The 21,363-nt window shown below is 67.8% G+C and overlaps 2 protein-coding genes and 1 long non-coding RNA gene across 14 annotated transcripts; 1 reads left to right on the forward strand and 2 right to left on the reverse strand.

The window, feature by feature from the left end:
* Positions 1-536: 536 nt before the first annotated feature.
* Positions 537-1,279, reverse strand: INAFM1 (InaF motif containing 1). The gene has a single exon (XM_051837398.2). The coding sequence runs from the start codon at positions 1,121-1,123 to the stop codon at positions 740-742; it is 384 nt and encodes a 127-aa protein (XP_051693358.1). The 5' UTR covers positions 1,124-1,279; the 3' UTR covers positions 537-739.
* Positions 1,280-1,616: 337 nt separating this feature from the next.
* Positions 1,617-15,981, reverse strand: CCDC9 (coiled-coil domain containing 9). 12 transcript variants are annotated; one of them, XR_007916052.2, is made up of 15 exons: positions 14,254-14,407; positions 12,871-12,950; positions 12,668-12,772; positions 11,166-11,267; positions 10,811-11,059; positions 8,831-8,914; positions 8,578-8,751; positions 7,987-8,168; positions 4,910-4,956; positions 4,677-4,812; positions 3,788-3,881; positions 3,497-3,704; positions 2,924-3,016; positions 2,315-2,515; positions 1,619-1,921 (listed from the first exon to the last, which is right to left on the reverse strand). XR_007916052.2 is itself a non-coding variant. In XM_051837387.2 (15 exons), the coding sequence occupies exons 2-15, from the start codon at positions 12,883-12,885 to the stop codon at positions 1,904-1,906; spliced, it is 1,557 nt and encodes a 518-aa protein (XP_051693347.1). In that variant the 5' UTR covers positions 12,886-12,950; positions 14,254-14,407; the 3' UTR covers positions 1,623-1,903. The 12 variants fall into 12 exon arrangements, 10 of the variants coding, with proteins under 10 accessions (XP_051693348.1, XP_051693347.1, XP_051693346.1 ...); XM_051837387.2 differs by having other exon boundaries at positions 1,623-1,921; positions 2,466-2,515; XR_007916053.2 differs by lacking the exon at positions 2,924-3,016 and having other exon boundaries at positions 1,617-1,921.
* A 139-nt stretch (positions 15,982-16,120) lies between these two features.
* On the forward strand, positions 16,121-21,321 carry LOC138846422 (uncharacterized). Its single transcript, XR_011383902.1, has 2 exons — positions 16,121-16,685; positions 20,976-21,321. It is a non-coding gene; the product is annotated as an uncharacterized lncRNA (long non-coding RNA).
* Positions 21,322-21,363: the final 42 nt, after the last annotated feature.

A 21,363-nucleotide genomic window follows, 5' to 3' on the forward strand; every position in this document is an offset into this window, starting at 1 on the left:
TTTCCCGTCTGAGAAAAAGAGGCTCAGCTGCTTCTTGGAAAGCCACCGGTTCAAGTGGGCAAAGCACTTCCTGTGCGCTGGGTTCCAGACCTGCCCGGAGCCACCCCATCCCCCCTTCACGCCTCCGCCAGGGGTCGGACCCCAGTATCTCAGCCTCGGCTTAGGAGACGCGCGCCAACCCGGGGCAGCAAGGCCTGTCGCTCACTTGTTCTCTGATTTCCATAAGGGCAGAGGGGCGCCAGCCCCCACCCCCCGCCCAGGAAGGCAACGCCGCGCCCCGCCACGGCCCCACTGCTAAGGCAAAGCCCAGACCTCCGGGTGCTGCCCGAAGCCCTCCCACCCCCCGCCGGCCTCCCCGCGGGAACAGAGGCGCCGATCCCAGCCCCCACCCCGCACCCCAAAGCCTGGCAGGTCCTTCCCACTGGCTGACCTTGGCCGGCCCTGCACCTCGGGCCCCCATCCCTGGAGACGCCCGACAAGGGGGCAGCAAAGACCGGACCACCGCCGACGACACGACACGACACGACACACACAGCGCGAGGCAGCGGGCTGCGGTTTATTGCAGCTGGACACGGACGTCAGGGAGGGGGACGCGGGCTGCGGGCTCTGCGCTCAGAACCCCGTGGGAGGAGGGGCGGGAGGCAGAGGCCAGGAAGGGGTCGGCTCCCGGCGCCCCTCGCCCCATTCTGCGGGAAGACGGCGCGTCCGCGGCCAGGGGCCCCGGGCTGCTGCGGGAGGTTTACCCCGGGCCTCGGCCCCCTGCGGCCCCCGGCGTCCGGCGGCGGCGGCTCCGCGGCAGCTCGAGTTGGGGTCGCGGCTCGCCCGGGGCTCCGGAGAGGCAGGACAGGGAGGCAGCAGCGGGCGCCGGTGCAGGCGGCGCGCCCGGGCGGGCGGCACACGGAGGGGCCGGAGCGCTGGGCGGCGGGCCGGCAGGGGCTGCGTGGGCCCGCGTGGGCACCCAGATGAGACCGTAGTACACGGCGAGCAGCACGGCGGCCAACGAGACGCAAAGGAAGTAGGCGCAGACCGGCGCCAGACGCAGCCAGCGGCCGCGCGGGCCCTCGCTCAGCCCGGAGCCGCCCGGGCTCTCGCCGCCGCCGCCCACGCAGCTCGTGCCCCGCATCGCCTCAACCCACTCAGCCCCGCGCCGCGGCCCGCAAGGCCCCGCCCCCTCCCCGGGGTCGCGTTCTAAAGCGATTTTTTGAGACTCCGCCCCCGCCGGGGACAGTCACGCCCCCGCAGGGCGGGCTTCCCCCGCCGCCTCCGCCGAGCACGCCCCCAGCCCCCACCAAGCTGCGGCACCCTAACCCCACCCCTGTGGCTGGGGCCCCGCCCAGCTGACTCCGCCTTTCCTCCCCCCCCTTTGCCTTCCGCCGGGTCCCTCTACCCACGGACCCCTCCGCAGGCTCAAGTCTCCCTCGCCTCCCGCTCTACTGTCCCGCTCGCTTCCGACCGGCCTCGGTCCTCCTCCCCACCTCGGATCGCAGGGTCCACTCCGCACTCACGCCCGTCCCTCCCTCTCTCCCTTTTCATTCACAGGATCCTGCGAGCCTGGTCACGCCCCCCTGCGGTAGCCCCGCCCATCGCCCCTCCCACCCGCTCCGGCTCGCTCAGGGCTGGCCCCACCCCCAATACCGCCCGCCGGGCTCCACGCCCCCAGGCCTCCACCTCGCCGGCGCGGGGGCACCTGCTGCCACCTGCGGCCGCCCTTCCTGGGGCCGCGAGGCTCAGCTGCAGGTCCTGAGGTTCCAGCTCCACGCCCACGCTCCTCCGCCACCACCCTCAACCTCTCTCTCCCCTAGAGCCGGGGGACCCCCAGGGGACTCCGGCGATGCAGACACCCCCTCCTGCCGCCCCCTTCCCACCAAGGCGGGGACGCTCCGGTCCCCTCCCTGCAGCGTCTTCAGGAGTTCGGGGAGGCCTGCGGGGGGAGGGGAGGGAAGACGGGTCAGGGGGGAGAAAGCAGGCCCCTTCCTCCCGCCGCCGCCGCCGAGCCCAGCCCGCACCCGCACCCGCACCCGCAGGAACACAGCTCGCGGGTGAGCGAAGCACGGCGTGGAACAGACCCGGGGCAGGGTCCTCGGAGGGCGCCGCCAGCCACGGCCCGGGCCCACGCGGAAGCTTCTAGGCACTGGGCCCGGCACTCGCCCCCGGCCCCGGACGGCCCCCGGGGGTGGCTGACTCGGAGGGGCTCAGCCGTAACGGGGCCGCGACGCCCCCCGCCCCCGCCCCGTGGGCCTGGACCGAGTCCTCCGAAGCGCGACCACTGCCCTGGCCCCGCCCCACACGCTGACCCTGGCTCCTCCCCCCTTACATTTAACCCTCTCCTGGCCGGAGCATGGCAGAAGCAGAGGACAGAGGAGCGAGGCGGCGGGAGGTTAGTGCAGGGCCCCGAAGTCCGGCGGGCGCGGTCAGCGGGCGGCCCCCGGGGGCGGGGCGGCCGCCACCACCTTGCAGAAACGCACCCTCTGGAAGTCGGTGATCGCCGCCGTCTCCTGGCCCTCGGGGCCCGGCTCTGGGGAGAGAAGGACCGGTCAGCGGGGGCCACCCCGCGCCCTCCCCGCCCCGCGTGCTCCAGCGCCTAGGGGCCGGGCTCGAATCCTCTCCGCGGTCGGGGCGCGGCGCCACCGCCTCATCCAGCCCCGTCCCGGGCGGGCAAGGGCCGGCCTCTGGCTCCGTGTTGCACTTCAACACGCACCCCGCACAAGGACACAAGTCCACCACTGCCTCCCCCAGTGCCTGGGCTCCGGCTCTCCGCGGCACCAGCCTCGCCCGCGCTGCACCGCCGCCTGCCCTCGCTCCGGCTCGGCCGTCCGCCCTCACGGCCAGGTACAACTGTGGCCCAGCACCAACTCCAGGCCGCCCGCGGCCCCACTGCAAGCGGCAGGCGGCCGCCTCCGCCCTCCGCACACACTTCCCCCACCTGGGGTCGGCTCAGGGCCCTCCTCTTCAGCGCTCGGGGTTCCTGGGAGGCTGGGCCCTCTCTCCAGGGAGGCAGGGACTGGCTGGTCACCGCCTGGGGACGGGGAGGCCCAGTCAAGCCCCCGCGGCCCCGGAGGGAGTGGAGGGGCTCAGGGACACGTGTGGGGGTTAGCATCTGCACATGTGAACTTTATTGGGGGTGGGGGGCATGGGGTCCAGCCCTGGGAGAGAGTCCAGAGACTGGGTGACAGCAGAGGGCCGTGGCCGTCCTCCCTAGCCGCCAGGGCTGTGGGGCGCCTGCGTTCCCGGGCCGGCCCCGCGGGCCCTCGCCAGCCGTGCCCCCGGCCCACACACACACACAGCAGCCGGCTTCATGCATCCCCGAATGGCCAGGCCTCATTGGGAGGGCGGGCGCCAGCCGGGTGCGCCGTCTGGGGCGAATTGAGCTCCATCTCGTCACCCCAGTCGGACACGGGCTGGTGGCCCCCAGGGGGCGAGAAGGGGCTGGAGGGCGGGGTGGGGGTCCGGGGAAGCGGCCCCTCAGCACCACGGGGCGCCACGCCCGCCTGCTCACTGGAGGGGCTCCCGGCGCGCGTGGCCTCTGGGGGCTGGTGGTCTTGGGCTGGGGCTGCTGCCTCCTCCCCCTCTTCTTCCTCCTCAGTAGCATCTTCCTCCTCCTCCTCCTCCTCACTCATGTCCTCCCATTCTTCATCCTCTTCCCCCTCGTCCTCCTCCCCCTCGTCCTCGGGGGGCCGGTGGGCAGGAGCTGGGGTCTCGGGAGGCTGTGGGCAGGCAGCAGGTCAGGGAAGGCGGTGCAGCCCCCAGCACCCCGGCACCGCCCAGCCCAGAGCCACGGCCTCCTCACCGGCTCCGGCGTCTCCTTGGGGGATACAGGCTGTGGGGCTTCGGGGGCGGGGGGTGCCGCCGCCTCTTTTGTCTCCCATCGGTCATCGTGGTCGCTGGAGAGAACAGGACAGAATGGAGGCCCAGGAGCAGGGTGGTGCCGGGACTTCCGGGCCCTGCACCCGCGCCTGCTCCTGCACCAGTGAGGAAAGATGCGCGTGTGTTCCCAGGGGTCGGGGGGATGGGGGAGGCAGGAGGAAAAAACCAGAAGCCACACGTCAACCCCAAAACCAGAGGGCAAGGACAGGATTCAGGACAGAGAGAGGCAGGCAGGCAGGCAGGCAGGCAGACAGACAGATGTGCCCACACGCAGCCGCACCAGGTCAGAGAAGCAAGCAGCCGGCGGCCAGGGCCGTGCAGCCCCGCTGACTGTGCCAGCGCTGGGGAGAGCCCCCACCTGTACACATGGAGGAGCGCGCCCCCACCTGTACACATGGAGGAGAGAGCCCCCACCTGTACACATGGAGGAGAGCGCCCCCACCTGTACACATGGAGGAGCGCCCCCACCTGTAGACATGGAGGAGAGCGCCCCCACCTGTACACATGGAGGAGCGCCCCCACCTGTAGACATGGAGGAGAGCGCCCCCACCTGTAGAGGCGGGGAGAGCGCCCCACCTGTAGACATGGAGGAGCGCGCCCCGACCTGTACACATGGAGGAGCGCCCCCACCTGTACACATGGAGGAGCGCCCCCACCTGTAGACATGGAGGAGAGCGCCCCCACCTGTAGAGGCGGGGAGAGCGCCCCACCTGTACACATGGAGGAGAGCGCCCCCACCTGTAGAGGCGGGGGAGAGCACCTGTAGAGGCGGGGAGAGCGCCCCACCTGTAGACATGGAGGAGCGCCCTCACCTGTAGACGCGGGGCACTGCCCTGGCCTGGGGCCGGCTGCTCTTCCTCCGCCTGCGGCCGCTGACCTCAGCTTTATGTTGGGACAGGAACTCCCCGAAGGTGGGAGGCTTGGGGGGCCGGGCCCAGGCCTGGTCATCTGCAACACAACCAGGAAGAGCCAGGGGGAATGCAACGACCTCCTCATCCCCAAGCCCACCCAGCCCGCCGCCCGAGCACACCAGGACACCCCTCACCGTAGCGGTGGGACGGTTCGTGGGCTGCCGCTGGGCCATCCTTGAACCTGAGGAAAGAGAACAGGTGAGACGGGGCAGCCAGGGAGCACGAGGAGGGAGAGCAGCCGGGGCGAGGCCAGGGTCAGAAATCCAGTCAGGGAGGGACACGTGGTGCCCTGCCCGAGCAGAAGCAGGGCGATGCGGGAAGGCAAACTGGACATTGTAGCGACAAAAACAGAAAGAAAATCCAGAATCTCACCCCTCCCCGCCACCCAGAAAAAGCTGGCACCCCACATAGCAGCGCCTTTTCGAGTCCCGGCCGCTCGGCTTCTGTTCCAGCGCCCTGCTAACGTGCCTCACGAGTGCTTGGGCCCTGCCACCCTCGGATGGAGCTCCAGGCTTCTAGCTTCAGCCTGGCCCAGCCCTGGCTGTTCAGCCGTCGGGAGAGTGAACTAGCAGAAGGAGATCCCTCTCTCCATCACTCTGATTTTTAAATGAACGGGGGCTGGTGCTGTGGCGTAGCAGGTAAAGCTGCCGCCTGCAATGGCAGCATCCCATGAGGACACTGGTTCGAGACCCGGCTGCTACACCTCTGATCCAGCTCTCTGCTGTGGCCTGGGAAAGCAGTGGAAGATGGCCCAGGTCCTTGGGCCCCTGCACCCATGTGGGAGACCAGGAGGAAGCTCCCGACTCCTGGCTTCGGATCTGCGCAGCTCTGGCTGTTGCAGCCAATTGGGGAGTGAACCACTGGATGAAAGATCTGTCTCTTTGCCTCTCCTCCTCTGTGTAACTCTTTCAAATAAATAAATCTTTTAAAAAAATGAATGAATGGATCTGCAAAAAATAAATATGACTGGCTGCAAAAACAAACTGTGGGAGTTCACCACAGACCCTCGTTGGAAGTCCAGGATGTCCACCGCCCTAGCTGACCTCATCTCTCCCACCATCCCTAGATGCTGCCTCAGGGCCTTTGCACCTGCTGCTCCTGGACATTCGTCATTGGCCCACTCCCTCAGCTCCCTCAAGCCACAGCTCAGAAGCCTAGCTGAACCCCCCCAGAGCAATATGATAGCATTCATCACCTGTGTCTAAATTAACAACTCCCATCCCTGTCTCCTCGCTCTGTTGCCTCAGTCTACAACCTGAGAGATCAACTCACTGTCCATTTGTCCAACCAGGCTTCAGGTTCCACTGAGGCAGAAATGTTCCGTCCACTGCTGCCATCCCATCACCTAGAACCCCGGGCCACCCGGAGACTCAACGGGTGTTTGCTGATGGAATTCCCACCCGCACATCATTCTCCACGCAGGCTGCTTCGGACACTGAAGGCAAACGGCCGCCACCCGGGCCGCACCCCTGAGCAGCGCTGAGCTACGATTCGGCCCCCTTGGGTTATGATTTGAAAAAGGTAATGGGCCGGTCGGCACCGTGGCTCACTAGGCTAATCCTCCGCCCCGGGTTCTAGTCCCAGTCAGGGCGCCGGATTCTGTCCCGGTTGCTCCTCTTCCAGGCCAGCTCTCTGCTGTGGCCCAGGAGTGCAGTGGAGGATGGCCCAAGTCCTTGGGCCCTGCACCTGCATGGGAGACCAGGAGAAGCACCTGGCTCCTGGCTTCAGATCAGCGCAGTGCACCGGCCACAGCGGCCACTGGCGGGTGAACCAACAGAAAAGGAAGACCTTTGTCTCTGTCTCTCTCTCTCTCACTGTCCACTCTATCAAAAAAAAAAAGGGGGGTTAAGGTGCTACTTGGGGGTGGTGCTGCAGTGCAGTGGGTCCAACCACCGCTTGCAGTGCCAGCATCCCATATGAGCGCCGGTTCAAGTCCCCGCTGCTCCACTTCCCATCCGGCTCCCTGCTAATGCGCCTGGGAAAGCAACAGAAGATGGCCTAAGCACCTGGGTCCCTGCACCCACATGCCAGACTCGGAAGAAGCTCCCGGCTGCAGATTTCAGCCTGGCCCAGCCCTGACGGCTACACAGTAACCCAGAGGAAGGAAGAGGCACGGATAACCTGTCTCCCTCTGCCTTTCAAGTAAATAAAAATTCAGAATGTTTTACTAAGATCCTGACCACCAGAAACCATACAAAGTCATCCTCTTCTTTAGCCAGAGCCAACAATATAGGTTCGAGGTGCATGGACGCTCCCAATAGAGCACAGGCTGGAAGTGGGGTAACACCGGGGCTGTGGTGGGCGGTTGGCCGGCCCTGACGCCCACGCCCCGCAGCCTCCCACACTGGAGGCCTCGGCTGGATTCCCAGCTCCAGCCCGACTCCCGCTTCCTGCCAAGGCAGACCCTGGGAGGCGGCGGCAATCGGCTCCTGCCACCCACGTGGGAAACCTGGCTTGCATTCCCAGCTCTTGATCTCGGCCTGGCCTGGCCTGGCCAAGCTTCGGGCATCTGGGCAATGACCCAGGGCGTCTGGGGACTAACCACTGCTGGAGAGCGCGCGCTCTGCCTCGTGAATTAAAAGGAGAAGAATAAACTAAGACTTGCATCCACTGGCTCTTCTAGAGCCGCCTTCTTGGCTATGAAGTTGGCCCTCGCAAGGACGACTTTAGGTCTGACCGCTTGGATTTTCCACCGGGACCGGAAGGGGACAGCATGGCCATGCCTCCAGGTGAGTGGGTGACGCGGTGTGCAGAACAGCTCGGGGCTTCTGCTGGGCAGAGGGCTGAGGGTGCCGAGGACCGGGCGCTGGCAGCGAGTCTTCACTCCCCAACCCCTGGCCGCACAAGCCGCGCCATGCCACCTGCCGCAGCAGGCAGCCTCGGCGGGGAGGGGTCTGCCTGCCTGCTTGTGCACCTGCCAGCACTACGACACGCCCCTCTCAGGTAGCTCTGCCCTCGGCCTGGACCGCAGAAGCAACACACACGGAGCAGACCCGAGTTCCACCTGCAGCCCAGCCCAGCCCAGCAGGACCCCTAGCTGACCGGCCGGCCGGGTGAGCCAAGCCCAGCGAGAGAGGGGGACTGCCCCGCCCCAGCCTTGCCTTAGCAATGGCTCTGAGACACAGACGCGAGAGAAAGCAGACAGCAGCAACGGGGTCAGAAGCTGGGGCCGAGCCCAAAGCTCCAGGCTGGCGGGGGGCGGAGGACTCACATCCCGTCGGTCTTCTCGGCGTCCCACTCCCGCCGCCACTGGCCAGTGGGCTTGCGGTGTCTCTGCAGCCGCTCCTGGTCGATCTTCTCCCTCTCCTGCTTCCAGCGCAGGTACTCCGACCGCTCCCGGCCCGTCATGGACAGCGTCATGTCGCCCGCGCTGCCCGGGCCTGCCCGGCGGCCCTGCCACGCGCAAAGGCAGTCAGTGCTCTCGTCCCCAGCCCAGCCCTCCCCTCCCCCAGGCGCAGGGGCGGTGCCCAGGGAGCAGGTGACATGCACAGAGCAGAGAGGCCCTCCCAGATCTCTCTGCTAAGCAGCCCTCCTCCGACCTCAGCCCTCGCCTACTTCTCGCTCACCCAGCCCCCAGCAGAAGCGAGCTGCTCTGTGAGCTGTGCCTGGCGCAGCACTAACGTCGCCCACGTGACATCCTGCAAAGCTCTGATAACCACGCAGGGTGAGCCTGGTGGGGGCGACCCGGGGTGCCTCTCGACGACCAGGGAAGACGGCCTAGCAGGGCACACTCCCGCCATGCGAACCCTCCCTAAGGGCACCCCGGGGCCCCGCACAGCATGCGGGACGCGGGGGCACCCACCTGCCGCTCCTGCTCCAGGCCGCAGCGCACGCGCTCGAAGTCCGAGCCCCCCCAGTTGCGCCCGTGCCGCCGGCTGCCCTCCCGCCGCTCGCGCTCAGGCTCCTCCAGGGGCCCGCTGCGCCGCCGGGGGTCGTCCAGGAAGTTCCGCACGGGGTTCGGCTCGAGCAGCCCCTCCTGCAGGCACAGGGGTGGCGGTGGGCGGTGGGCGGCGGGCAGGTGGGCTGCGCCCGCCCGGGGCCGCGGCGGCACTGACCCGCTGGTTCCGCTCGTACTCGGCGATCTTCTCCATCTCCTCGTTCATCTTCTCGATGTTCTGCCTGCGCCGCTCCTCCCACTCCTGGCGACACGGAGACGCCCCGTCAGCAGCGCGGGCGCCCGCACCCCGCTGCCCACCGCCTGGTGCCCTTCCAGGGCAGCCCCGACACCGCCCCCGGGCACCGGCTCTCGCGTGAGTTCCCCGCGACTCCACGGGCAGGGGCTCGGCAAGCCGGCGTCTCCTCCCAGACCCTGCTCTGCGCCCTCTCCCTGGAAGGAGGCTGCGCCACGAGGCCACCACATGCCGGGCCTTCCGAGCCTGGGGTCAGGGTCAGGGCACCAGGGACCCCAACCCACCAGGGCTGACACACGACACGGACGGCGGCCACAGCCGACATTCGCGGGCTCGGTGGCCTCCGTGAGCGGCTCTCCCCCTCCCAAAGCCACAGCATCTCAGAACACGTGGACTACTTCCTGTCTGCCCGAGGCGGAGAGCGAGACAGGCAGGAGAGCCCCCATCTGGGCGTCCACTCCCCGGATGGCCTCACTGCCTGCTGCATGAGGCCAAGGCCAGGAGCCAGGGACGCAACCCAGGTCCTCTCCAGGGTGACGGGAGCTCGGTTATGTGAGCCCTCCCCTCCCAGAGTCCGCGGCGTAGGAGGCGGAGCCAGGGATGAACCCACGAGCTCCCACGCTGAACCACCAGGCCAAACGCCCACTCTCAGGGCGAAAGACATTTCACATGAACACGTGGCCGCCCGGAGAGGCGACACGTTCAGCCCCAGGCTCCTGGGCAGGCAGCTGTGGCCGGGCTGTGAGTTCTTGCTAAAGCCATCCAACTGCCTCCTCTTTCTCCTCCTTGTGAACTCAGGGCGCCTGCAACCAGTCCTGATCACGACCACGCCCACAGCCCTGACCACGCCCACGGCCCTGACCACACACACAGCCCTCACCATGACCACAGCCCTGACCACGACCACTCACACAACCCTGACCACGCACACAGCCCTGACCATGCCCACAGCCCTGACCACGACCACGCACACAGCCCTGACCACGCACACAGCCCTGACCATGCACACAGCCCTGACCATGACCACGGCCCTGACCACGCACACAGCCCTGACCACACACACGGCCCTGACCACGACCACAGCCCTGACACACACAGCTTTGACCATGCACATAGCCCTGACCACGCCCACAGCCCTGACCACGCCCACAGCCCTGACCACGACTACACACACAGCCCTGACCACGCACACAGCCCTGATCATGCCCACAGCCCTGACCACGCACACAGCCCTGACCACACACACAGCTCTGACCACGACCACAGCCCTGACACACACAGCTTTGACCATGCACATAGCCCTGACCACGACCACAGCCCTGACCACGACCACAGCCCTGACCATGGCCCAGGGCAGGGCTGGAAAACCTTCCTTCGGCCGAGAGCCACATGATACTCATGACGTCACTTGTGCTGGTGACGTGATTTCACTGCCGACCTTCCCCAGCCTTGCCCAAGGGGGTGGCCAAGCAACCAAGGCAGGACCCGGGTCCCTGAGTGACATCACGGAGCTCGGCCTCTGCCTTCACCGGACCGGCGACTGGCGGAGTAACCCCGCACCACAGCTAGCCCCGGGCCGGCAGCTTGGCGTGCCCGGGCGGCAAACGCCCTTGCCAAGCCTTTGCTCTCCGCCATCGCACACGTGTCCTGAAACATCAGCCTGTGCTGGCCCACGTCGGCCGAGTGTGCCAGGGCTCCCCCAGCACGTACAAGGCGCAGACATAAGCAGCCAGCGCTGCCCAGGGCCACGAGGAGGAGGTGGGGAGGGGACCACACCAGAGCGAGGGGCAGAGGGACACAGCCGCAGCGGCGGGGGGTGGGGAGGGGGTCCGAGGCCCCGGAAGCCGAGCAGGCAGAGACCCGGCAGAGACCCGAGGCCCCGGCTCAGGCCCCACCCGCTCCTACCTTGGACTTGCGGTCGGCAGCTGAGGTGTCTCCGGCTCCTGAGAGATGGGGGGCGCCTCGGCCTCGGCCCCTGCGGCCCCGGGCCCCGGCTCCTCCCCGCGGCTGCTCCCCAGGGCTGCCCTCCCAGCTGCGGGAGGGCCGGCTCGCGCCTGCCCGGCCCCCCTGCTGAGGCGGAGGCCGGCCCCCCTTGCTGGGGCCTGGGGGCCGAGGGGTCCCAGGAGACTTTCTGGAGGGACCCAGGCTCTTCTCCTGCAGGTCGGGGGAGGGGAAGTCCAGTCAGGGGGCGGGGGGGGGGGTGGACCACCCAGGCCGCAGGCCGCCCCCACCCCAGCACTCCCCCCAGCGCCCAGCCCACCACCTCCACTGCCATGTTCTCCTTCTCCACCGCACGACCCTTCCGGGGCGCCGTCACCGCTACGCCCTCCTGCTCGGCCTTCTTCCGGTCCTCCTCGATCTCCTGGGGCGCACGGGGCACAGGGGTCAGGGGCCCCGCCGCCAGCCCGGCCCCCGCTGGCCCAGGCCTCACCCTGAGCTCTGGTCAAGAAAGCTGCTCTTCCCGGCACCCTCCTTCGGCCCTGCTCGGTCGGAGCCTGGCCCTGGACAGCGCACGGGCGCCCCGAGGGTCTGCGTGGTGCCCACCCCCACCCACTCACAGCGCCCCCACTGCCAGGAACACTCCTCCCCAGGGGCCCGAACCCCCACTTCCACGTCCCCCGCCCAAGGAGGCCTTTGGGATGGCCCCCAGCAAGCACGCTGGGGGGGCTGCCTTCTGCAGTCACTGCCTGGACCCCCCCACACACACAGCAGAGACCCTGCCCCTTTTCGTGTGAATGGACGGCCGAGGGAAGAATGAAGACGTGGAGCGCCCGCCCTGCCCCTACACTGGGCCCGTCCTGGACAAGGCTCACCACACGGCCCTGCCCTGAGCCAGGCCCTGCCTCTCCCGCAGGGTCCCTGCCCCGCTTCCTCCTGGGCCTCTGGATCCCCCTTCTGCCCCTCCCACTCGGTTCCAAAAGCTACTCTGACCCAGGCCCCCTCCCACGGCAAGCCGCCCGAGGCTCCCAAGCCCCAGCCCGGCGGCACCCAGGGCCCTGCCTGGCCTGGCCCTGCTGACCTCTCTGTGTCAAGACTCTCCCAACTTCAGCTCCTGCTTTAATCAACTATTTACTTCCATCTGACTTGAAAGGCAGTGAGAGGGAGAGACAGAGAGAGATGGAGGGAGGGGAGAGGGGCTTGCACCCACTGGTTCATCCCCCAGACGCCCCTGAGAGCCAGGGCTGGGCCGGGCTGAAGCCAGGAGCCTGGAGCTCCAGTGCGGCTGCCCACGGGTGGCCGGGGCCCAAGGACTGGAGCCAACATCTGCTGCCCCCCAGGACAGACATGCGCAGGAGGCTGGACCGGCAGCAGGGAAGTGGGATGCAAACTGGGCCCCGTCATGCGGGACGTGAGCGTCCCCAGCAGTGACATAAGCCCCGTGCCAAGGTCTGGTCTCTCCAACTCTAGTTTCCACGTCGTCCCGTCGGCCTGAAGCATGTCACCCCCCCTTTCCTCTCCAACTGGCTAACGTCAGCTCCCCCGTCAGGCCTCAGAGACCCCTCCTGCAGGAAGCCCTCTCTGACGGCGCCCAGGCTGGGTCACGAGCCCACTCTGGACTCCCAGAGACCCCCCTCCGGGCTGCTGCAGCGAGGACCACGGGGAGGACCTGTGAGTGGGGGATGGGATGAGAAGGGACGGCCAGGCCAAGGCCTCTGGCTTCCACCCAGAAAATGACTGACAGGGACCACGAAAAGCCGCTAAGGAAGGGAGAGGTGAGACTCACTGGGGGGGGGGGGGTCTCCCAGGGTGGGGCTAGGGCACCTGGTAGCGCCGGATGAGGGCCTCGTTCTTCCGCCGCAGAGCCTCGATCCTCTTGTCCAGCTCGGCATCCTTCTCCTCCTTTGACTTCAAGTCCAGCGCGGCTGCCTGAGGCCGGGACGCAGTGAGAAGCGGGGGGACACCGCCCCCACCCCAGGCCGGCCCCCCAGCCCTCCACCTCAAAGCTCACGCTCCCAGAAGCCTACTTGCGGGCTCACCATCTCGCTGGCCACGGCCGGCGTCGCGCCACTCCTCCGCTACACGGTCTGGCTGCAGCAGGCGGCTCCTGAGGGCAGAGGCCAGTGCCCCCCGATCTGCGCCAGCCCCCCGCACTGGGGGCTCCTCACGCAGACACAGAACCACCCGCACCCCCGAGGATCCTTGCCCACCCTGCCACCCTCAGGCCCTTGCCCCTTCCCACTGTCGCTCGCTGGCACCGCTGCAGTCCTGCGCATCTCAGAAACACCCGGGCCGTGCCCGCCGCCTAAGGGAGCCTCCACCCCTGCTCCCCTCCAAATGCACGCTCCAGGGCCGCCTCCAGAGCCCCGAGGTGGGCGTTTCAGCCCGGCTCCATCTCCAGGGAGCTCCGGCCCTCCCACGCCCTGCCTCAGAAACACGCCCTGACCCCGCACTCAAGACAAGGCCCAACACCACTCCCCCGCTGCGCACATCTCCCGCGGGGACGCTCAGCCCCACCCGGGCATCCTGAGACAGGCACAGCAGCCTCTCACCTCTGCCAGGAAGGCGCTACAAACGCGCTCGGGACCCGCCCCGGGTGCTCCAAGGACCAGCTCCACGGCCCCGCCCCGGGCAAGCCCAGAAGCCAGCCAGGGCCAAACTTTCTGGTCCCGCCCTTCCCGCCATTCTCCTGGCCCCGCCCACGTCCTTGAGTCACGCACCCGGCCAAGATCCCGACCTTTCCCAGACAGTTCTCTCAGGCCCGCCCCGTAGCTCCCCAGGCAACAGCCTGAGCCCGCGCCCGCCCGCCTTCTCGGATTTCACTCAGCCACGCCCTGACCACGCCCCCTCTCCTACGCAAGCACCTGGCCCCGCCCACAGCTTCCCCGCCGAAGCAGGGGCCGCGCCTCTGGCTCTGGCAAAACTTTACGGTGGCCACACCCCCCGGCGTTCCCCGCCAGCACCCCAGTCCCGCCCCCTGCCCCTCAGCACGTTCGGCCCAGCCCTCGCCTTTACGTCAGCCTCTGGACCCACCCCGGACCACCGGCCGTCCAACAAGACCCACTTGCAGCGCGGGCAAAACTTTCTGGCCCCGCCCCCAGCGTGCTCAGCCAGCGCCGCGGCCCCGCCCACAGCTCCCCCGGCCACGCCGCGGCCCCGCCCACAGCCCGGGCGCCACTTTTCAGCCTCGCCCCCACCGCCGCGCGGCCACGCCCCCGGAACCGCCCCCGGGCCCTGCCCACCCACCCACGCCCCGCCCCGCCAGCGCCCCTCGGGCTTCCCATGTGGGCGTCCCGTCCCCGCCCCCCGCAGAGCCCTCTGACCCCGCCCCCGCCGGCTGTCGCTCCCCTCACGTGAGGGCGCAGGCCCCGCCCTCGCCGGGCGCGCTCCCGGCCCCCTCGCCCGGTCACCTGTCCCAGAGACCCCGCAGCGCCCGCGACTCCGGCTCCGTCAGCCTCCGCGTCCGCAGCTCCCGGGCCGCGTGCGTCACTTCCCGCCCGCACCACGTGAGGCGGGGAAATAAACGGGGTCACTTCCGGTCCGCCAGCCCGTTTCCGGGAGTCTTAAAGGGGCCGCGCGCGCTCGGGGCGGGGGCTGGCGGAAGCGGGTCCGAGTGAGCCCCGGGCGCCTCGGGCGGCCAGTTCGGCGACACTTCGCCTCAGCTCTTCGTCCCCAGAAGTCTCCCGTGGAAACAGCATGCAGAACTCGCAAAGGGACAGACCTCCCTCTCTGCCTTCCTAATAAAGTGAAAATCCACGCATAGGAATGGGGGGTGCCTGTCCCCGAGGTCCCCCGCCATCGGCGCCCCGCCTTCCCGGTGGGCTGGGCGGTGGGCGTTCGGCTCAAGTCCCTCCCGGCCCCTGCCGCTCACCTGGGGGCCCCGGGCAGAGCCCCAGGCCCCTGGCCCGGCCCTGGCTGTGGCGGACCATCTTCCACTGCTTTCCCAGGCGCCTTAGCAGGGAGCTGGGTCGGAGGTGGAGCAGCCGGGACTCGAACCAGCGCCCCTGTGGGATGCCGGCCTCGCAGGCGGCGGCTTTACCGGATGCGGGCGCTCTTCTGGTGCTGTGGTTAAATCCCCACCCCAGCAGCGCCCCGCCCCGCCCGGCCTCCGGTTAATGCAACCTTGGGGGCAGCAGACAGGACAGCTCAGGTGCCCACGTCAGACACCAGGATCGAGTTCTGGGCTCCGGGCGTCAGCTGTTTGAGCAATTAGGGAGTGAACCAGTGGATGGAAGATCTCTCTCTCTCTCTCTCTCTCTAACAAATCAATCTTTTAAGAGAAGAAAGCACCTGCCAGGAAAACACTATGCATGAGCTTCAAAATTTTTGAGCCCAAATACTCCAGCTCTTACCTCATTTTCCCAGGAGCTCCTTGAGGTCCAGTTTCACCAAGGTCCGAGAGACGCGACGGCCCTGCGGCCGCAGACGCTGCCCACTGGCCACTAAGGGGCGGCGGGGCGCCCTCGCTCTGCAAATCCTCCCGCACCTGCGGGAGCGAGGTGGGGGCCAGGACGTCGGGCCAGGAACCAGCCGTCAAGCACATGGAGCCACAGCGGGCAGGGCAGAGGGCAGGGGGCAGGGGTGGTCCAGGAGGGCCTCTGGGGGGAGGTGACCTTTTGGGAAGAGGCCTGGGTGAGGGGCGGGGCAAGCCAGGCAGCCCGCGTGGAGGAAGCAGCATCTTGGGCTCCCCTGGCCAGGCCATATAGCTAGGAGGTTTTAAAAAGCAGCACAGGGCCGAGTGCAGAGAAGATGAACTGTTAGGGGGCTGGAGGGAGGCCCGGAAGGAATCTGTAGGTCCTGGATGGAGGAGGTGGCACGAACCCCAGAGCCTGCAGGCTTACAGGGCTGCTGCATTATATCTCTTATTGTTTTCTCATGATTCGCTTGGGCGCCGTGGACTCCCCAGCCCTGAAGAGAGTCGGTGCTATATTTAATGAGCCCTTCACTCTTGGCATTATTACCTCATCAGCTCGTCCTCTGCTGTTTCTGTTCCCTACTTAGAGCAGCAAGCCGGAGCCAGAGACGCGCAGTGAGCTGCCCAAGGCCCCGCACCCCCGCAGTAAGCCCCTGCCCCCGCGCCGGGGCCTGGGCCGGGGCCGCCGCACCTGCAGCCTGGCCCAAGCTTGCGTCCCGCTCGGCCACCAGAGGGCGCTCGCTAGCACGGGATGCGCTCGGAGCTTGCGCCCCGGTTCGCCCACCGAATGCGCTGAGAGCTCTGCACCCCGGGCTCGCCCAGAGCGCCCCCTCTCTGACGTCACCTCCTGCTGCTCTCTTTTTCATCCCCTTCCAGCCCTTCCAGCCGCCCCCCCCCCTGTGGCCGCAGGACCTTTGCAACTGCTCCTCCCGCTGCTGTCCGGTCACTTTCTGAGCTGTCACTTTTCTCAGGGACAGCCTGCCTGGGCGCCCTGCCCAGCTCCGCGCTCTCTCTCTTTAGAAGACTCAGTGTGCGCTGTCGCTTATGTTCCTCATTGTCCGTCTTCCCTCCTCCCCCAGGCCAAGGGGTCAGCCCCAGGAAGGTAGGACAAGAATTTCCCCGCGCTGTTCTCCAGCGTCTACACCCGCAGCCGTGCCTGCCGGGGGACGCCCTGGGCCGCTCTGACCTCACACTCCGCCCTGTAAACGGGACTGAAGGCGCCTGGGGCCGCGGAGAAGCTGACCCGTGTTCCCGCCTGGTCCAGGCCAAAGCGCGCTGTATGCGCGCCGCCTGCGCTCCCGCCTCCGGCCGCTGGGGGGCAGCAGGCGCCCGGCAGATTCGCCTGCGCGGCCGGTGCGGGGCGCGGGAAGCCGAGCGAGCCGGGGCGGCTCGGGCAGAGGAAGCTGATGAAATCCGAGCCAACTCGAGGTGAGCTCATCCCCGCCCGGGTGCCTCCGGAAGCCACGGGGCCGCCTGGCCCGCTCCTGGCTGCAGCGATAAAGCTCGGGTGCTGAGCCGGGGCGGGAAGTCCTTCCTGGAGTCTGCCTCGCGTGGGGCCTGCTGCCTGCGGGGAGGGGCGGGGACCAGGCGGTGAGACGGCGCCCTGGCTGCCCTCGCACCGTGAAAAGTGAACTCTGAGCGTGGCTGGGGATGGGGATGAGGAGGGCCAGCCCCTCCCGCCCAGCCCCGGGCCGCGGTGTGCGAGCCCCATCCCCAAGTCCCCGGGTCCCCGAGTTCCCGCAGGAGGCGCGAGCCGCTCACTGGCGCGGCCGCAGCCAATCAGAGCGCGGCGCCGCTGTTCTCGGGCAGGAGGCCTGGAGACGCGCGCGCCTGCCCCGGCACCCAGCGACGCGCGCAGGCACGCGCCCAGGGACCTGCCGCGGCGGCCCCAGCCAAACGATGCACACACGCGGGCCCCGGCCCGGGCAGAGGAGCAGCAGCAGTCCCGGGCCCCGCAGCGCCGCCCGGCCCCGCAGTCGCCCCTACACCCAGCGTCGCCAGGAACAGGCATTCTTGAGGGCGCACGCACCGCCCCGTCCCGCCGGCCGCACGCGGTGGGTGCCGTCTCGGACACACTGTTGCACGCACACCGGTGACACGGAGCCACGCAATCCCGCGCGCACACGCTCAGATGCGGTCACAGCTCGGGCCCAGCGCAGACCGCAGGGTCGAGATACACGCGCACCCTGGTACACAATGCCGCGCCACGCACCACGCGCGTCCTGGGAGTGACACGGGGCCCACCACGCGGCCTAACACAGTACACCTTGCCGCGTGGGTACACACATGGTTACAGACTCAGCCACAAACCTTCCCGCCAACACTCTGACCCCGTGCCATCCCAGGGCCACACAAGTCCGTTCCGATGGAGGCGCGCTGACTCCCGGGGTCACGCCCCAGCGTACTGGGCGCACTGAACAGGCTGTCACGCAGCCCTGCACATAGGCGGCGCTGTGGCAGGTGTCACCCCCACACCATCACACTGACACACAATGGCACACACAGCACCCCGGCCACAGCCCTAAAGAAAACTCCACACACACACACACACACGCGCGCGGCCCCTGCCCGGGAAGCTGTGCGCCATGTGGCACTCCGGAGAGGGATGCTAGGTGGGCCTGTGCGCGTGTGTGTGTGTGTGTGTGTGTGTTTGCGCGCGCGCGCTCCACCGCCCCCTCCCCTCCTTCCCTGGGGGCGGGGCCGCGCCGCAGCGCTGTTACCGGGTAAACTTCCCCGCCCCCCCCCGCAGCGCGGCCATTAGTCACCCCCCTCCCCAGGATGATGTCATCGCCTCATTCTGGAGGCTGAGTAATCCTAGACTCCGCCCCCCCGCAGGTACCCGGGTAGGGGCGCGCCGCACCTGGGCTCAGCACGGCTGGAGCTGCACGCGCCGCGGCCCCGGCTCTCCCTGGAGTGGGACTGCCGACTCCGGGCCGCCCCGTGGTGGCCTAGGGACACACCGCAGGGTCCCTAGAGCCCGGGGCTGCCAGCCCTGGGGCCACCTAATAGAGGGAGGCTGGGTCTCCCAGACGTGGGTCCTTGGGCACCCCTCCCTCCCAGCACCACGGAGGGGCTAGGTCGGTTGTAGGTGTGTGCGTGGGTAGGGGTGGGGGTCTGAGAGGCGCCCAGCTTGAATTCCAGGGCTCTTGGCACCAGGAGGCCTGGGACCCTGGCGTGAGCTGGGAGATCGGGCGCCAAGGAGTAGAGAAAGTAGCTATGAGGTCAGAAGCCCTCTGTCCTGCGAGACCAACCTGCCGGGCCCTGGGGAAAGGGCTCAGGGGGAGGGGGCAGGCACCTGGGGCCGGGCAGGTGAGCATCCGCAGGAATGGATACCCGAGGGTCTCCCACGATCCGGATGGTGGGGCCAGGAAGCCAGGGGGTTCGGAGGCGGCTGGGGACCGGGACCCTGGTCCCTGTGGGGATGGGGCACCAGCGTCCCCGAGGAAGGAGGCCCCTGCCCCTGTTTTCAGGGGCCCAGGCGTGCTCGGCTCCTGTGGGAGGGGTACCCCCTCTTTTGTATGCGGCAAGGACGCCTGGGTTCTCTTGCGGGAAGGCTCCTGTTTTCCAGGACCACGATGCGTGCGTCGTGTTTGGGGGGTGGCACCCGAGGCACCCCCAGCCCCGTCTCCAGGGGTCAGCAAGCACAGAGAGGGGAACACTCGGTGTGTTTTCAGGAGGCCAACTTCCCGCGGGGGAGGGACACGACGCGCAGCCCCAGCCCCACTGCCCATCCTCGCCCGAGGATGCGGGGCAGAGCGGGGGAGGGACGTGGACGGTGCCCAGCCCGTGTCTCACCCCAGCCGGCCGCGCGCCCGGCAGCTCCCCCGGGCCCGGCTCCCCGCCCCCCGCGCCGAGGGCTCCCCCAGATCCGGGCGGGCGCCGCGGCGGCCAATGAACGCGCTCGCCGTCTCCGGGAGCCCGGCCGGCTCTGCCCGCCTGGCATTGGGCACGCGGTGGGCAGCGGCGGGCGGGGCCTGGGGGTCCTCGCGCCTGGTTGGGCCAGGCTTGTTGCTGGGTAACGGGGCGGCGAGTTTCCCCTGGCAACGGCGGCGGGTACCGCTCACTGGCTGGCCGGGAAGGGGCGGGGGCGCGGGCGCAGGCAGGCCCCGCAGACCCCAGCAACAGCGCGCGCCCCCGCCCGCCGCCGAGCGGTAACCTTCACACGCGCGCCGGCCGCTCGGACCCTGCGGACGCCCGCGCCCCCGCCCAGCCCCCACGCGGCTCGGGTCCAGCCTCGGGGCCTGCGGGGCAGGCGGGGCGCGCGCGCGGGGTTGGGGGGGGTGGACCCAGGAGGGCCCGACGCAGGCCCTGCGGTGAAAAGTTAAGTCCTTCGCAACTCCCCGCGCCCGGCGCTGCACGGCCGGCTTCTCCGAGATCGTGGGGTTTGGGGGGGAGCGCGTGTGCGTGGGTCTGCCTGGAGCCGGCTGGGACTTGCGCACCCTCTCACCTAGCACCCCATGAGGGCCCCTCTTCCCGCCAGGTGGACAATCCCCTTGCCCAGGACAAAACCCAGGTCCTCAGGACCCCTGGTAGGCTGGGTGCTTTGTCACTCCATCAAGGGAGAGTCTGCAAGGCCAGGGGCCTGCCTGCTGGAGACCCCTGCCCCAGCCGCGGGGCTGCACTCCAGGGCCTTGTTTGGGTTCTCTGAGGTGCTGGGCCCCCACCCCAGGCGGAACCCCTGAAGCCCCCCTGTGCCCCAGTACTTTATTCCTACGGGCTGGCTCACCCTGCATAACTTTCTCTCTCAACTCACAGGTGGGGAAGTGGAGGCACAGACACAGGACCACTCACCCAGGGTCACACAGCCAGCAGGCGGCGGAGCTGGGGACTCACTGGGCCATCAGGCCTGGCTAAGCCCCTCCCCTCCACGACCCTGTCCGGCTCTCACCCCTTATTAGAGGTGTCCGTGCCCCCCCTCCAGGAGACCTGCCAGGATACCGGTGTACTCTGGGAGATGGAGGTGGGAGGGGGCAATCAACTCTCTCCCTGTGCCTCTAGGGTAGGGGGCCTCAAAAAGACGACCAGCCACAGCTATTTTTCTTTGCCCACAAAGTTTTTAATGAGTTCCTCCCTAAGCAATGCAACCTATCCATTAGCCACAGTCCCTACCATTCCCTACTGCTTCCACTGGACTCCTTTCTCTCCTGTATGTGATGATGGCTCTGAGTCTGACCCGGGTGACAGGGCCCTAGAATTTGAAGTAGGGTCTGCAGTAGACACTGGAGTGGACCCTGACCGGTGACCCTTGGGCCTCTGCCCTGCTGTCCCATCTCCAACCACCAAGCTAGACGCCCCCTGCCCTCCATCCCCGTCTGGCCTCCTGTTATCCCGTGCAGCCTGCGGGCACTGGGGGGAGAATGAAGGGTGCGGCTGGACCACAGCCACAGCCGGGGGAGGGCTGGGCCCTGCCCCTTCTCAACTGCGTGGCTGCCAGGCACCCAGGAAGCACTGCCAGCCCGGAGACATCGAGTGATAATGGCACCCACTCAACAAGCGCTTACTGTGTATCACACACTGCACCCAGCGACTTCCAAGTGCACGGTCTCATTTAATCAGTCTAAAGCAGTGTTTCTCCAACATCTTCGCACTGGATCCGCGGTCAGAAAAATACTTTTCCTTGCAACCTTGGGTGTACTGACTCAGTAGCAGCTCACAAAGCAAGTTTTCCTAACATTCAAACACTATATTCCATATTGTGTATTTTTTTTCTAACTCCAGGCAAGGGGCTGGCGGTATGGCAAGTGGGTTAAGCTCCTCCATGACACCAGCACCCCACGTCTGAGCACCTGCTCCAGCCCCGGCTGCTCCGCTTCCGATCCAGCTCCCTGCGACACGTGCGTGGGGAAGCAGCAGCAGATGTCTCAAGTACTTGGATCCTCGCCACTCACATGGCTCTTGGCTCCTGGCTTTGGCCTGGCCCAACCCTGGATAGTGTGGGCATTTGGGGAGTGAATCAAAGGATGGAAGATCTCTCCTTCTCTGTCTCTCCCTCCACCCCCCTCTCCCATGACTCTGCCTTTCAAATAAAATAAAAATAAATAAATTAAAACATTTAAAAAGAAAACCACCAAGACCCAAAGCAGTGACTTCATGGTCCATGGTTTGC

The sequence above is a fragment of the Oryctolagus cuniculus genome, chromosome 18 (assembly GCF_964237555.1).
Source record: "Oryctolagus cuniculus chromosome 18, mOryCun1.1, whole genome shotgun sequence".
In the NCBI taxonomy this organism is placed as follows: Eukaryota; Metazoa; Chordata; class Mammalia; order Lagomorpha; family Leporidae; genus Oryctolagus; species Oryctolagus cuniculus.